The sequence below is a fragment of the Cupressus sempervirens genome, chromosome 11, assembly GCF_028749045.1.
Source record: "Cupressus sempervirens isolate cs-2001-9-10 chromosome 11, ASM2874904v1, whole genome shotgun sequence".
Taxonomy (NCBI): Eukaryota; Viridiplantae; Streptophyta; class Pinopsida; order Cupressales; family Cupressaceae; genus Cupressus; species Cupressus sempervirens.
This window is the reverse complement of record NC_143128.1, coordinates 860608043-860623986: the sequence shown is the minus strand read 5'-3', so window position 1 is coordinate 860623986 and position 15944 is coordinate 860608043. Positions and strand designations below refer to the sequence as shown.

The 15944-nt window shown below is 35.3% G+C and overlaps 1 protein-coding gene and 1 long non-coding RNA gene across 2 annotated transcripts; both read right to left on the bottom strand.

The window, feature by feature from the left end:
- Positions 1-4518: 4518 nt before the first annotated feature.
- Positions 4519-5074, bottom strand: LOC149532240 (uncharacterized). Its single transcript, XR_016359228.1, has 2 exons — positions 4745-5074; positions 4519-4643 (listed from the first exon to the last, which is right to left on the bottom strand). It is a non-coding gene; the product is annotated as an uncharacterized LOC149532240 (long non-coding RNA).
- A 316-nt stretch (positions 5075-5390) lies between these two features.
- LOC149532239 (protein transport protein SEC13 homolog A-like) lies at positions 5391-7966 on the bottom strand. The gene is made up of 2 exons (XM_089809569.1): positions 7211-7966; positions 5391-6080 (listed from the first exon to the last, which is right to left on the bottom strand). Exons 1-2 carry the CDS (start codon positions 7685-7687, stop codon positions 5628-5630), a joined length of 930 nt encoding a protein of 309 aa, XP_089665695.1. The 5' UTR covers positions 7688-7966; the 3' UTR covers positions 5391-5627.
- Between the last annotated feature and the right edge of the window lie 7978 nt (positions 7967-15944).

The window sequence follows — 15944 nt, the reverse complement described above, 5'->3', positions numbered from 1 at the left end:
TTGATATTGATATAGTGGTATTTGATGGTAATCATCATTTGATATTGATATAATGGTATTTGATGGTAATCGTCATTTGATTTTGATATAGTGGTATTGGATGGTAATCGTCACTTGATCCTAAGTGGTATTTGTGGACTAACATGGGTGTTTGCGAAAGCATCCCTAGATTGCTTTCGGTTTCAAATTCCAATTGTTATGTAGATTTTAATTTCCAAAGTAAATTCATTGATGGTGTTTCTCAATTGTTAGTTATGAAATATCAGGTTAACTGATTGTAACCGTTAATCTATTCACATGAACGTAATTGATATAACTGTCTTCCTATGAAAATGAAGTATAGTTGTATTTCTTTAATATGTTAGTTGTTACTTAACACCCGGGAAAAAGTGGATGTTACACACAATACCAATCTTCCCTCATCAAGTATGTCACCTCAAGATGGATGAATTGGACATCCTGCCATACTTGTGGCCCAAGGGGCCAAATAACTTGGAGGCTCATTATATGCCCTTAGGCATGGTTGTGAAAGACAATCTCCCAGCATCCTATCAAGAATTATAGGATAAGCAATTAATTACCTGATTTCCATCAGCAATCATGCTTGGAAACAATGTGAAAAGTTTTATAGGAAGATATCAGCAATACTGGTCTTCCCAAATATAAATGCCACCCCGAGATGGATGGACTGAATATTCTCTGATACTTGTGGACAAAGGAGCTGTATGACTTGGATGCTCAAATCATACCCCTGGGCTTGTTTGAGGAAGACAGTCTCCCAAAGACCTATCAAGAATTTCCATTGCATTTGTAATATGGTTGACAATGGAAAATAAGATATGAAACAGATATGAATGATTTTAGAAAAGTTGATTTTTATAGAGATTATTTGTATATAAGTTTCTTGATGTGAATGCTTTAATATTAGTCAAAATTGTTCATATGACCTAACTTAGGATTTTCTCTAAACTAGCATTACAATTATGCAATTTTATTATAGAAATTCTATTTGTGGATGAGTTGCATTCGTTGAAATTGTTATTTTGGATGACATTGGGTATATCCCAAAAGGGAGCAATACAATATATAGAACTGTCATAACATAATTGAACACACACTAAAGACTATTGTCAATCTCTAAAATTTATTCATGTCTGATAATTTATAAGTTCCTCCAAAACTAGAACTTTACATTGTAACCCCTATCAATTTAAAACCCATCTCAAATATCATGAAAATATACATAAAATATTACTTAAATTATAAGAAAGGAAATACAAACTCGTATTTAAATGCTTATTTCATGTATGGCCTCAAGATAACCCTACACGTTAAGCCAAAACTTAATTGGATTGCTGTTCTGAAACTTGGCATCTCTTTTCAACATCAAACAACTCCTAAAATTGTTGTGCTTAATTATCACACCTTGCTTCAAAGTTATTGTGCAATTAGCCAAATCACAAACCCAAGTCAATGTTCAGCTCAAAACTTGGTTATTTTACCTCCTAACAGCAAGACACTACCTCTCAACTAAGCAAGAATGCCAAAGGTGAAGCCTTTCCCTTCACCATCTCTCACGCCTACCTCATACACACTTACAAATGATGGTAAAGCCAAGAAATTTCCAAAATACAAATTTAATTTTTTTCACCACAATAAACAACCAGTATTGTATGGCCAAACAAGGAATATGGTATGACTTAGCAATGAGAAGTTCCCTACAATTGCCCCCTGAAACATTGCAAGCTCCAGCACCTGAAAAATGATTAAAACCACACCAAAATTTGCTCTCAAAATACTGCAAAAATCTTCATGCGTACAAACTAAAAGTAAATTATCAATCTAAGTAAAATGGTGGGCTCTGGACAGAACCACATCAATCAGCTAGAGATGATATTTCAAATCCAAAACCAGAAATCTTAAGAGGGTTTTCATCCCCTAAAGATTGTGAAAAAAACCCTGGTTTAATCCAACAGCATAACAATTCATTCATTAACAACATATCCACAAATAAGCTCAAACACCTCTTTTTCTAGCTTTTTTGGAGGGAATTTACTCTTCAAAAATTACGTTAACACATTTCTTCTCAAAACAACTTTCATCAAACAATAATAACAATTCATGTGCAAAGATCCCCTTTTCCTAGGTGTCTGACTTTTGAAACACTTTATTACCTTTCCAACAAACTATTACACTAATTTGTTCTTTTATTTATTTCTCAACATTAGACAACATTAGTGAAATATTAATTCATTATTTAATAGCTTATCCAAGTCCAGGAAAGCACTAAAATAGTATTCTGATCACGTTGGGATAATACTGAAGATGTATACTGACGGTTGAAGCCAATCAGTTGGTTGAGTAAAAATAGATGTGCTCTCCAAGAGTTTTTTATCGCCCTAGGAGACCAAAAACACTATTGAAAATGTCAAAACAATCCATACTAGCAAATTGGCTCATTATCAAAATATAAATACCAAAATACTGAACCTACATCTGCAAGAAATTTGAAGTTCTCCCCAACACGCAAACTTCTAGGTCATGAATTTTGGCAATTTTTCCTTGTCTATTGTAATCCTAATTCTCATGACTGATCCTCTCCACACAAATTTAACACCAATTGCGGCCAACCTACCATGCCTTCAACAGTTTATCCTGCTCTCCATAAATTTATGTCCTATAAGCACCACCACTACCTAGATAAATTCCTCCCTGCATGCAGCATCTACGAAATAATTAAAAACAGAATTATGCATTAAGATGAACTCTTAAACAGAGTTTACAAATGCTAATTATGGTTGTCTTAATAATGACAGAGTCTATAAATAGAATTGAAAGAGCAAACCAAAAAGAAAGCATAAACGACCATTAACTAGAACTAGCAAAATATAGCAAGATACTAAAAATATTCTAATACTCCTCCTAAATGATCATTCTATCAACTACCCTGCAGAAGACAATACATGTCTTGTAGTCACAAATACTTCAGAACATTCTGCTACTGTTAAGACCCTCCTTGGATCTGCCGAATGTCAGTGACAAAGTGTAGCCAGAAAAACAAAATTGAAGAAGGTGGTCCCTTCTTCAGAATGATTTGCTGGTGTGAGGGTAGGGCCTGAGACTCTTCCACTGACCCTCCCAAAATCAGCAAAACCGTTGACTAGAAATCATCACAAAATCATCCAACCTCATGTTGAATAACAGAACTATCCTTCCCTAGAAACAGAGACACACTGAGAATAGCTACAGAACCCTCCGAACTATTGCATATGAGCTAAGTACCCCCAAACACCATGATTTGAAGAGTACAAAACATATTTTTTCTTAGAAAATCAGTAAAACCACTGAATGAACATCCCACATGAACTTCATGTAATACAAAAACCAAAAACAATTTTTGAGGATAAAAATCGACCAAAATCAAACATGATTTTTGAGGTGAAAAATCAATCAAAACTCAAAACAAATAGAAGTTGAGATACAAATCAACGAATAAGGATCGGAGAAAATAGAACTTCATTTTTAAGGGAAAACAGTAACACCCAACTGAAATTTTTTTCAAGGGAAAATATTATGAAGATCCTTCAAATAATTTTTGAGGTAAAATTATTAAAACCCTCCCATGATATCAGCTTATCAGAATGCATAGGAGGCAACCTCGTCATCTAAATATGGAGCAGTTAGGGCTTTGTGTTGAGGACCATCCTGTGAAAAGTGCACAGCTGCCAACCATTTCCTCTAATATTTCTTCACGTGACCCAGCTTGTGACAATTATTGCATTAAAGACATGCAGAAAAAAACCCTTCTCATGTTTCTAATTAGACTGCGAATAAATATGCCCAAAAAAAAAATTGCCCAAAAAACCTAACCAGCAGGCACAGAAAAAGCTTCAAAATTTTGAGCCTTCTCATAAGGCAGTCAAGCTCAGACCCGAACTGATACCATGAAATAATTAAAAACGGGATTATTATTGCATTAACTTGAACTCTTAAATAGAGTTTACAGACATTGACTATAGCATGAACAAAAAAGCAAGATTGTCTTCAGAAAGGCAGCGTCTATAAATAGAACTGAAAGAGCAAACCAAAAAGAAAGCCTAAAAAACTATTAACTAGAACTAGCCAAATATAGCGAGATACTAAAAATTTTCTAATAATTCTCTGTATCCCTTCCAAAAAATTGCTCCAAGTTACAACTTCTAAATTAAATTTAGATGTATTTAAATCATCAACAAACTGCACGAACAAAGCATGAGATTGACTTTGATACCATTTGTTGTAATTAGGCAATGAGAAAAACAGGGACACACTAGAACATTGGTGCACACTTCTCTATTAATGAGAGAGCAAGTCACATCTGTTGAGACTTACACTGAACAAGTTGCTTATTTATGTTATTACACATATATTCTAATTTATAATTTAATATTAAGTCATTACAACATTATAAGCATTGATATCCTATTAAATTATAACTCTAGACTCCAACCATTATGACTGATAAAACCACATATATAAGAAAATACCTCTCCTACTAATATTAAAATCCAGTTCCACAGCTACAAATACCTGGCAAAAGGATATGCCCTACCTCTATGGGCATGCCCAATTGTTTCTGCTCGTGATGAATTGGATGTTCAAGCCTGAAACATCAAAGAATGTGTTCCCTTTTACAAAGTTCCTGTTAAAAGCTTATATTTATGATATCATACCACTGTCTCTTGTTTCCACTAATTTAGCTCACCTCAAGACACAGATCCACAGGAACGTCAAAAAGATGAGTCTCTAATGCCCTAGAAGCCACTTGGCCTTTTTATGCTTTCCTCTTCATATGGATTTTGGTATTCTGAAAGTAGTTAATTGTCCTTGTACCCTGCATATGAATTATTTTGCTTGCATTTTCCGCAGAAATATATAGACATATAAGGACTTTTAACCATCACTAAAGCCTCTTTTCGTAATTTTGTAAATAATTGAATTTATAATCTGATACATTCTTGTCATGACTACATATTGTGATGGTTATTAACTTATTTCTATGCCAGTGAAGATGTCTCAAATGTTGTATATGCTGCAATTTTGTGGGCAAAGGACCATTTGCAATGTCATATAATACAAGTCAATTTTCTTGCCTGACATGTGCCATTTTCAATCTAAATTTTACAAGAAAAGGTACCATATTGTAAGATGAAGACCAAAATTGAAAAATTCACAATAATAAATAAAAGACAGCTCAGTGCAATTCAAGTTTTCCACAAAGCAACGGAAACCAGGCTGATGTGAATTTTCCTTACGTCAAATTGCTCACTAATTAGTGAAAAAGCAAAAATTGATGAGTCAAGGACTGTGAAAAAAAATCCATTTCCCATAATAGAGAAATTTCTCCCGAATTTCCAAACCTCTATATTCATGTAATTTATATTAATCAATTCAGATATATTAACAAAAAATATCTGCCAAATTAATGGAACTTCCATCCTATTCCAAGGGATTTCTGGGATGAAAACAGTCCTAACAAAAAAAATTTGCCAAGCGAGCCTACTTTAAAATGAGAACTCAGGTTAATACACAATCTAAAACATGTAAAGTAAGAAAAATCACAACAAAACAAGGAAACCAACATTGAATTACTCTATTGTGGTAACCTGGTTCCACTCCCCATCCACTGCTTCCTTCCAGAGTGTCACATTGTTATTCCCATCCGCAACTGCTAATATGTTTCCGGTTAATGACCAGCTGACCCTCCATACCGGGGTCTTAAAATCATTCAAAACCCTACCATCCCATTTATCTCCCTCCTTCCCCTGAGTCCATATGACCACAGTCCCATCCTGGGAACAACTCGCAATAGTGCTTTTGGGAAGCCCTAAATTGGGTGCCCAGGCCACATCACGCACCCAATCAGTATGTAGTTGCAGGGGAGGAAAGCAATCCAGCTTCCAGGTACCATTATAAAATTTCCACACTTTAGCTGTATTGTCACATCCACCAGACACCAGCTTCTGCACAGGATCTGTGGGCTGCCCTACAGTGGATCCAGGTGCCGAAGCAGGCGCCCATGAGACTGCAGTGACACCAACCTGGTATACAGAAAATCTTAGTGGCTAATATTCACCAATTGAATATATTCATAAAATGATAAAACTATTGATGAAAAAGATAATGCACTTAGATATGTTTCTGATAAAATATATGTAGTAGTGGCTATTATTCAATGCTTGACTATTTTCTAAAAACTGTTGAAACAAAACTAATAATGCAATGGATTCCTCTGTTAGGAATTAATTCATAAATGAATCGTTACGTGATGTACACTTGATGCATATCTGTCATATGAGTTTGAGTACGAGTCAAAGAAGAACTTAAGACCTCTTTCAGTTTTGTTGTCAAGAGTCTCTAGTTAGCTGTCAGACTATCTAGCATAATTCTAGGAGAAATGTCGAGTCTTCAACAGTAATAAAATTTTAATCTGTTGATGAATAAAACAAGAGTCCTTTGTTATTGTTCATTATGTTTTTGTTACTGTTATATTTATAACTGTCTCCCTGATGAACTCATTATTGAGGTCCGGAATGTTGGAGAGGAAACTACCAAGCATTTCCATCCAGACATTCCTCTCACAAAATTTAACCTTGTAATTTTTCAATCGTCCTGCCCATAATGTTAAGAAGTCTGACCCGAAAGTCAATTTGAAACTTATGACGCAGATCTAATTTATGTTGAGCATGATAATCACGGACTATAACCAGCGCAATTTGTTGGCCCTGATGCTTATTGAACTGGAGAAGGTTAAACCTACGCACTACAGAAATCAAGTACTAAAACATGTAAGGTCTGCAAATGAAGATTTTCCTCCGTTTAGCAGAACATTTGTATGAACCATATAGAACCATAACATACAAAAAGGTCAAACCTAAAACATGTTTCGCAGTATTTCTCAACTATGGAAGAGCTTAACTACCAAAGAATCAAGGCCATCGAAGGAAAAACCCGTACAAATCTCCATTGGAACTGTTCAATGTTTAGATACACCACGTGTAATGTTTAATTGATGTAAACTACTATTAAATCAATTCTAGTTGTGGCTCTTAGGCCATACGTCAAGGCTGTAAGCAAGTCGATAGCTAATTTAGGCCAAGAGAAATATCTGGCATCAAAGCTGAAAACTACCCCGAAAGGACAATTCAGAATTAAATGAAAAAAAACTAACCTGGTGGGCTTGATCTATCTTGGTCTTGTCCCAGGGTCCGTCTTCCCGACCCGTGAAAACGGTAACGGATCCGTCGGAAGAACCGCAAGCAAGGCAGAGTCCGAGTTCGTGGGGTGCCCAAGAAATTGAATTGACTGAGGCATGGTGCTCGGCGAAGAGTTGAAACTGCGACCACTCGTTCCCCTGCGGACCGCCCTCGCGCCAGACGATAACGCATCGGTCATAAGAGCAGGAGGCGAGCAAAGATCCGAACTTGGGATGCGCCCAGGCAAGCTGCCAGACGGGGCCTTGATGACCGGAGAGAGTGGCGAGAGGTGTAGGCGAGTCGGAGCCGCTGAGACCAAAGATTTTGATGCTTCGATCTGAAGAGCAGGTGGCCATGCGCTTCCCGTAATAATCTATTGCGATGTCGTGAACCACATCTTGGTGTCCGGTTTCTACCCTCTGACTTGCCGTTTGCTTCACAGCCGAAGCCATCCTGCCTACCTCGATCTAATGTGGATTGTAAGGAGATCCGCAGAGATTTTAAAAATGACGATACCAATGGAAAACGCACCTTTTATATAAATTCGGTGTGGGGAAAGGGGTTCCCGGGAACTGAATGAGTGAATGAACGAAGAATTTTGGAGAATGAAGAGACCAATTAATCTGTACGTTGAATCTTCATGTTGATCTGTAGTATTTGCTCGTAGGCTAGATACTATTGTGTCAATTTTTTTTTGATGTATTAATCGGTTATTAAATTAATTTCTATATACCAATCTGAATTTTTGTTTTTGTTTGTTTTATATAAATATTAATTTTTTTTAAAGTAAATGATAATTTTTTAAAATTATTATTCTATGTTTCTATTGGTTGGCTCGATTAGATTCTTATATGCAGATTTATGGATCTATACTATGAAAATGGGTTGACATTCTAATTGTCATATTTAATATTTAGCCCTAGTCAATGTTTTTCTTGCTCCATAATTTCCATCTTATGAGGTTTTATGTCATGTCCCCTTTTCAAATAATTTAAAAAAAAGAAAATCTTTACTAAGGCAGGCAGGCCCAAGAAAGTGAAGTTTCGGAAAAAGGGAGTTAATCTTTGGAAACCGTTGGACTAATAAATGATAATTATTATTAAAATATGTTTCATTAACCTCTCTTGGACGTGAGTTACAGTTATGCCCTTTTTAAAGAGGTTTGGAGGCATTTTGGGGGGATTCCAGACTTGATTTTCGCTCATTCTTTGTTATTCTTCAGAGGCTGCCAAACCTGTGGAGAAGGAGACCCAAGAACGGGAGTTTGCAGGTTTCCAGGGAGACCCAAGAACGGGAGTTTGCAGGTTTCCAGGAAGGCTAAGGACGGGAGTTTGAAGCCATTCCATGTGCATGCTCATACAGAGTTTGCCTTTGTGCTGAACAGTGCAGGTTTGTGAGTTTCCGGGTGTATTTTTGTAAGAGTTTGGTGTTTCCGGTTGAGTATTTCATATCAGTTTTGGTTGCTGCTGTATTTTAGACTTTAAGCTATTAAAATAGATCTGAATATATATATTGGGACGTGATTAAACTTCTGAGATAGATTATTAGTGTTCTTGTGGTGTTTCCGGGCATATTTTGTGCTATTTCGGGAGCCCGATGAGCATAGTTTTGGTCCTACATTTTTGAGCTGTTGTGTAAAGGCTATATGGATCTGGAAATGTCAATTTGTAGGCTGTTATGCTGCTGAAAGTTCTGTAAAAATTTCCATTTTCAGATTTATTAGTAATTGGTGAAGCTGTGAAGCTTTTGGCACAATTTCTGGCATACCCGATTTGGGGTTTCTTGAGAAATTTGGAGGATCTTTGTGATATTAGTTGTTTGATCTTAAAGATCTGATTAAAGGTTGGAAATATCATGTAAAATCAGAAAAGGGACATTTCAGTGGTATCAGAGCCATGATCTTGCCAGCCTGAGGGTTTGTAGAAGTTGCAGGTCAGTTTTGACAACTACCCAGATCTTGCATTTCAGTTTTGAGAACTACCCAAATCTTGCATGTCATAATTTATGATTGCATGTTGCTTCTAATCAGTTGCATGTCAAAATTTATGGTTGCATGCTACTTCTAATCATTTTCATGTTAGTTCTTGGTGAATTTGGTGGTTGTAGAAGTTTGCATTTCAGTTTTGACAAGTACCCAGATCTTGCATATCAGTTTTGACAACTACCCAGATCTTGCATGTCATAATTTGGTGGTTGCATGCTTCTAATCAGTTGCATGTCCAAATCTATAGTTTCATGCTACTTATAATCATTTGCATGTTAGTTCTTGGTGAATTTGGTGGTTGTAGAAGTTTGCATTTCAGTTTTGACAACTACCCAGATCTTGCATGTCATAATTTGGTGGTTGCATGTTGCTTCTAATCAGTTGCATGTCCAAATCTATGGTTGCATGCTACTTCTAATCATTTGCATGTTAGTTCTTGGTGTTTGAAGAAGTTATATCCTATTGGGGTTACACTCTACTTTATCCAGAATGGACAGGTATAGTACAGAGTCTCAGAGGGAACAATCTTGGACAATTGATAGCCAGAGTCAAAATAATAGAAAGGATGGTTATTTAGACATTCGAGATAAACTTATGAAAATAAGCCATGACATGTCTAAACAGTTGGTTGAGCACCACCGTATAAATGACATGTTATCTGACCCAGCTAAGGTGGATAAGTTGACTGGATTTCTATTTGGCAGATTTTCTCACAGGACAGATGACACAATTTCCAAGAACTTGCATGAGGAGTTTGAGAAACTAGCTGATAGCCAGGTAGAGGTCTCAGATTCTACTCTGCCACAGGAGGTGGTGGGAAAGGATATTACACAGATTGATAGTAACGGTCAACTTGATACTCAAATTGAGACAATTGTTTACAGGTTGTCAAAGGGTGATGCCACAGGTATTCAGGATGGTATAGTTACAACAGGCAGTGACAACAGTGTAGTGGGTTCAGATGATGATTATGAGGATGTTGTTGTGCAGGATGGTGAGATACCTGGTAGAGATGAGCAGACATTGAGCATTCATGACTTTGCTGAGAAAGAGTACCAGGCACAGTTAGATGCTTCATCACATGAGGTTGAGGCTGGTAGTACTTCACATGATTTGTCCAGCCAGCTGAAGGTGAACCAAGATAGTATTGTGACTTCATTATCTCATCATGACAGGTATGTGGAGTTAGTTGGTATTGGTCATATTACTCAGGTGAGGAGTTTGCTTGAGTTACCAGTTGATTCTAGTTTACGGATATGGACTCGAGATTGTTATATTGGCATTTGGGATTCAGTTGACTGGATATCTTTAACACTTTTTGGTAGCAGTGTTTGTTTGGGTGCTATCATGGATTTGATTAGCAGATTACATGGTGTTGTCTTTTCTTGTGCCAGTATCTTGTCTGATGTTGGTATTAGTTTTTATACACCAATGTTGGGCCTTGTTCATATATCCAGTCGGCCATACTTGTTGGAATGTGTTCATGATATTTCATATTTGGCAGTGTGTATAGATGAGTCCCAGGATCATATTGGCATTGATGACATCCAGAAGGATGCAATGGGCAATTTTGAAGACTTAGTTTCCTTGGGTATAGAGGAGTTGGACAGAAATGCTAATGTTTTTGATACTCTGTATGTTGATATGAGTTTTAGATTTGATTCACAGGATATGGATGGTAATACTCTAGAGACTAGTAACTTTGAGGATACTCCTTTAGACAGTGCATCAGAGGAGGTTTGTAGGAGACAGTCAAGCCAGTGCCATCATGTGTCTAATCAATTGAGAGTTAGTGACCAAGACATTGCTATCACTTGCCAGCATTTCGATGCTGCTCGTCAGTTGTTAGCAGTTTATGGATGGGGTTCTCCTACTAGTGATGAGCAGGGAGGCAGTTATCTTTCCTTGACAGAGTTCCACTCTTTATGGGAGGCTATCCAGATTCTGAGACAGGATTATATGCAGTTGGTAGCCGACAGAGATTATCTTATGAAGTGGGGCAGTACAGCATATGATGCATTGTTGGCCAAGGAAGATGAGGTGAGTGAGATTACTGAGCAGCTTGTGGTGACTTCTGAGATTCTTGAGAGTACACAGTTGGCTTTCAAGGAGTCACAGTTTCATTTGGCTAAGGTGACCATGGAGTTAGAGCGACTACAGTCTTCACCTGATTCTGTACAGTCACAAGCAGTGGTGTTTGGTGATCCGAGGATGTCCATGGCCGAGATTGTCAGAGACAGTGGAGATGGGGATGCATCCATTCTTGATACTAACATTGGAATATCAGGTTCATTCCCACTAGAGTTAGGTTCAATTGAGTTGGGTGTTGTAGCAGATTGTTGTATGCCTGACATGGTGGTGACCTCTAGTACTAATGGCACGAAGACTAGAGATGTTGTATCAAAGACCATGTGTGACATTGGTGAGCTGATAGTTGGCATGGTTCCTACTAGTAATACTACTCCCTTCGCAATGTCTTCAGAGGTAGTAGTCAGTTCCAATTTGGTTAATGATCGATTGCAGTTAGTTACATCTGGATTGCAGTCTGAGCCACTGACTGAGATTGGTGCATTCTATCGGCATTACACTGTGAGGTATGCTCATCTATCTACCTTTGATGACCATGTTGATGAGATGATGATACAGAGATGTACTTTGGTTCCTAGTGCTTATCATCAGTTATGGGACAATTTGATGCCTCAAGATGAGAGTTGTGATGGGCATGACATGGCGATAGGTTCTACAGTTGACAGCTTGATAATACATGACTTAGAGCAGGAGTTTCAGAGTGATGCTTCAGCAGGTGTTGTTATTGATTCTACTCCTTTGGCTATGACATCTCTTGACTTAGCTGGTGATCAGTCACAGTGGGTTGTATCACTTCTTCATGGTGAGTTGTTGACTGAGGTTGGTTTTTTTTATCAACATTATATTGCAGGGTATGTACATCAGTTAGCATTTGATCCTTGTGCTGAGGAGTTGATGGTAGACAAATTTGGTTTGGATTCCATTTCTTACTCTTTATCTTGTAATGTCTTTTCACCATCAGCAGTGTATGGGAGTTATGGTTATGAGATAGTGGCCGATGATTTGCAGAGTTGTGTTGACTGCAGGAGTTGTACAGTGTGTGGATTCTCCATACTTGGTACAGTTTCATTCAAGAGGGTTCACCATTGTTTCAGAGTTGGATTGTACATTCCATATAGGCCAGTGGGATGCGTTGATGGTATTTACTGTGTTGGTAGTTTGATTTGTCCACTTTACTTGGGTTCTGATGTTCTAAGAGTTTGTGCCTCATGGGTTTTTGTTTGTGGTAGTGGTGATTTCGGAGTTTGGTTGAGCTATAATTGTCAATTTGATTATGGATTCCTCTTGGTCATATTGCAAAGGATATTGCAGGAGCCTATGTTAATTGGTAGTAGTATAGTTCATGACTACATTTGGGATCCAGGTGGATTGATTGGTTTATTGTTCAGCCATTGCTTGAGGACAAGCAATGATTGGGAGGGGAGGACTTGTCATGTCCCCTTTTCAAATAATTTAAAAAAAAGAAAATCTTTGCTAAGGCAGGCAGGCCCAAGAAAGTGAAGTTTCGGAAAAAGGGAGTTAATCTTTGGAAACCGTTGGACTAATAAATGATAATTATTATTAAAATATGTTTCATTAACCTCTCTTGGACGTGAGTTACAGTTATGCCCTTTTTAAAGAGGTTTGGAGGCATTTTGGGGGGATTCCAGACTTGATTTTCGCTCATTCTTTGTTATTCTTCAGAGGCTGCCAAACCTGTGGAGAAGGAGACCCAAGAACGGGAGTTTGCAGGTTTCCAGGGAGACCCAAGAACGGGAGTTTGCAGGTTTCCAGGAAGGCTAAGGACGGGAGTTTGAAGCCATTCCATGTGCATGCTCATACAGAGTTTGCCTTTGTGCTGAACAGTGCAGGTTTGTGAGTTTTCGGGTGTATTTTTGTAAGAGTTTGGTGTTTCCGGTTGAGTATTTCATATCAGTTTTGGTTGCTGCTGTATTTTAGACTTTAAGCTATTAAAATAGATCTGAATATATATATTGGGACGTGATTAAACTTCTGAGATAGATTATTAGTGTTCTTGTGGTGTTTCCGGGCATATTTTGTGCTATTTCGGGAGCCCGATGAGCATAGTTTTGGTCCTACATTTTTGAGCTGTTGTGTAAAGGCTATATGGATCTGGAAATGTCAATTTGTAGGCTGTTATGCTGCTGAAAGTTCTGTAAAAATTTCCATTTTCAGATTTATTAGTAATTGGTGAAGCTGTGAAGCTTTTGGCACAATTTCTGGCATACCCGATTTGGGGTTTCTTGAGAAATTTGGAGGATCTTTGTGATATTAGTTGTTTGATCTTAAAGATCTGATTAAAGGTTGGAAATATCATGTAAAATCAGAAAAGGGACATTTCATTTTATACATTTTAGGTCTAGTGAAATATATTAATTTTTAAAATGTTCTAAAACAGCATTCATTCAAAGATACTAATAATTTTGTTTTCCACTTTTTATTTAGGGGTCATGTAGCTAAGCTTTGAGATCACAATTTATTAGTTTGTACATGTACAAAATATTTTTTTGATAATTTTATTTTCCACTTTCTATTCAAAGGTTATGTAAAGCTTTGAAATTACAATTTACCAAATTCTACATGTAGAAAATATTAATTTAGGGCATTGCAAAAGATTAAATTATTAGCATTCCTATAAACATAATAAGAATGTTAGAAGAATTATATTATTTTGATAAAAAGGAAAAAATCTATAATTAGAACTACGTAGAAGAATATCTTGATTTAAATTTTTTTGAGTTCATATTGATATATTCTTTGTATATACTCTAAACAATACATTTTTTATTTAGGGGTCATGTAGCTAAGCTTTGAGATCACAATTTATTAGTTTGTACATGTACAAAATATTTCTTTAATAATTTTATTTTCCACTTTTTATTTAGGGGTTATGTAAAGCTTTGAAATTACAATTTACCAATTTCTACACATGAAAAATATTAGTTTAGGGCATTGCAAAGGATTAAATTATTAGCATTCTGAATATGAATGTTGGAAGAATTATATTATTTTGATAAAGTGGAAAAATAAATAATTTATTTTATTATAAGAAACCTATTTTTCATATTTAATTAGAACTACTTAGAAAGTACTGAAAAAGATTAAAAAGGATGTAGAACAATCTTTATATTTGATTAATTTTCATTTAATTTTTTTTGAATTCATGTTGATATATTCTTTGTATAAAGTATTTATACCCTGAACAATATATTTTGATTAATACATTATATTTAATTATGTTAATAACACGTGCTTTCAATTTAATAAATAAATACTACCAAATATGAAAAAGAAAAACATGATTATTAATAGGGTTGATATTACTAAATAATTCTATTTTTAGTAGTTTAAAAAGTATTTACCGTTTCTTATTTTATAAACAAGTGTCGCGTAGTGGCATGTACTTGCCGTTAGAATGTATTGTAATAGAAACAATATTCAATATTATAATAATGAATATGTATAGGAAATTGAAGTTTAAAAAGATTAGATATATAGTAAATTTTTTATTTTTTATTATGTACTATATTTTAGTATTGTAATATGTATTATAAAATAATATAATAGAAATTAACTTTGTATGTTGAACATTAGTTTTACCATGCATTATGCATTATGTATAGTAAAATATTAAAGAAAATGTAATATATAACTTACTAATTATTATTTTTCATCAACAATTAATAAAAATAAAAAATTTAATGGTAATATTTTATATTTTAAATGATAATTCAAATTTTAAATTAGGGGTGCTTGTATTTCAATTTTACTATTATACTTTTTTAAATATGAGTATAAAATTAAAAATTTAAGAAAAAAACTATGAAATAAACATTTACAAAAATTTACATTGTGTTTTCAAGAAGATTTATATATCTTAGAACAATAACTTACTTCATAGTATATTTTCATCTATTAGTTTCTTAATAGTAGTTTGTGAATGTAATAATTGTGTATATATCTATATTTATTTGCGAATTTCATGTCGTTAAAAAAGTAATATGGTGGGAGCTCCGAGAAAAGGGGTCTTATAAGAGAAAATGAATTCAACCAATTAGAATGGAGATAAATATTTTTTCATAATATATTATATTGATTAAAAATATGAAAACTTTATAAAAATTGAAATGAGGTAAAAATGCTTGCATATAATTGGTTGATACATTCGAAACTAATTCACTAATGAGACATAGTGAATGCAATAGTACATTACCTATGGCAAGTACAATAATGGTTGAATATTTCTCTATAAGCCAACATTATAATGTACCACATAAATCATCTACAATTTGTAGATCCTTCATGGTTCTTGAATTAGATTTTATATGTTATTTTAAGACAAAAAGAACAAGTTACAGTAGTTGCGAGCACTTGTTTAATCTTATCTACTTCGTCATTGTCGCCATGTTCTGCTTTCTGGTGTTCTGCTTTCCAGTGTCCGTTATTTCAACCACTTCTTTCCACTATACACGAAACCCTTTTATTTAGTTCATATTCCCTATTCTTTGCTTTCAACAAAGCATTGGACATCCATAGACCTAGTTTGAAAGATTGAGGTTTACTTTTTTATCATTTTTAATGTTTAATTTCTTTTATTGTTAACAATATTATTTCATCGGCTATTTCAAAGTTTTTAA

What these genes read in the sequence shown, in the direction of transcription:
- LOC149532239 (XM_089809569.1), bottom strand. Translation starts at nt 7,687, where the DNA reads ATGGCTTCGGCTGTGAAGCAAACGGCAAGTCAGAGGGTAGAAACCGGA. An exon ending in AGATAGATCAAGCCCACCAG is followed by an intron (nt 6,081 to 7,210) that starts GTTAGTTTTTTT and finishes TCTGTATACCAG; the next exon opens with GTTGGTGTCACTGCAGTCTC.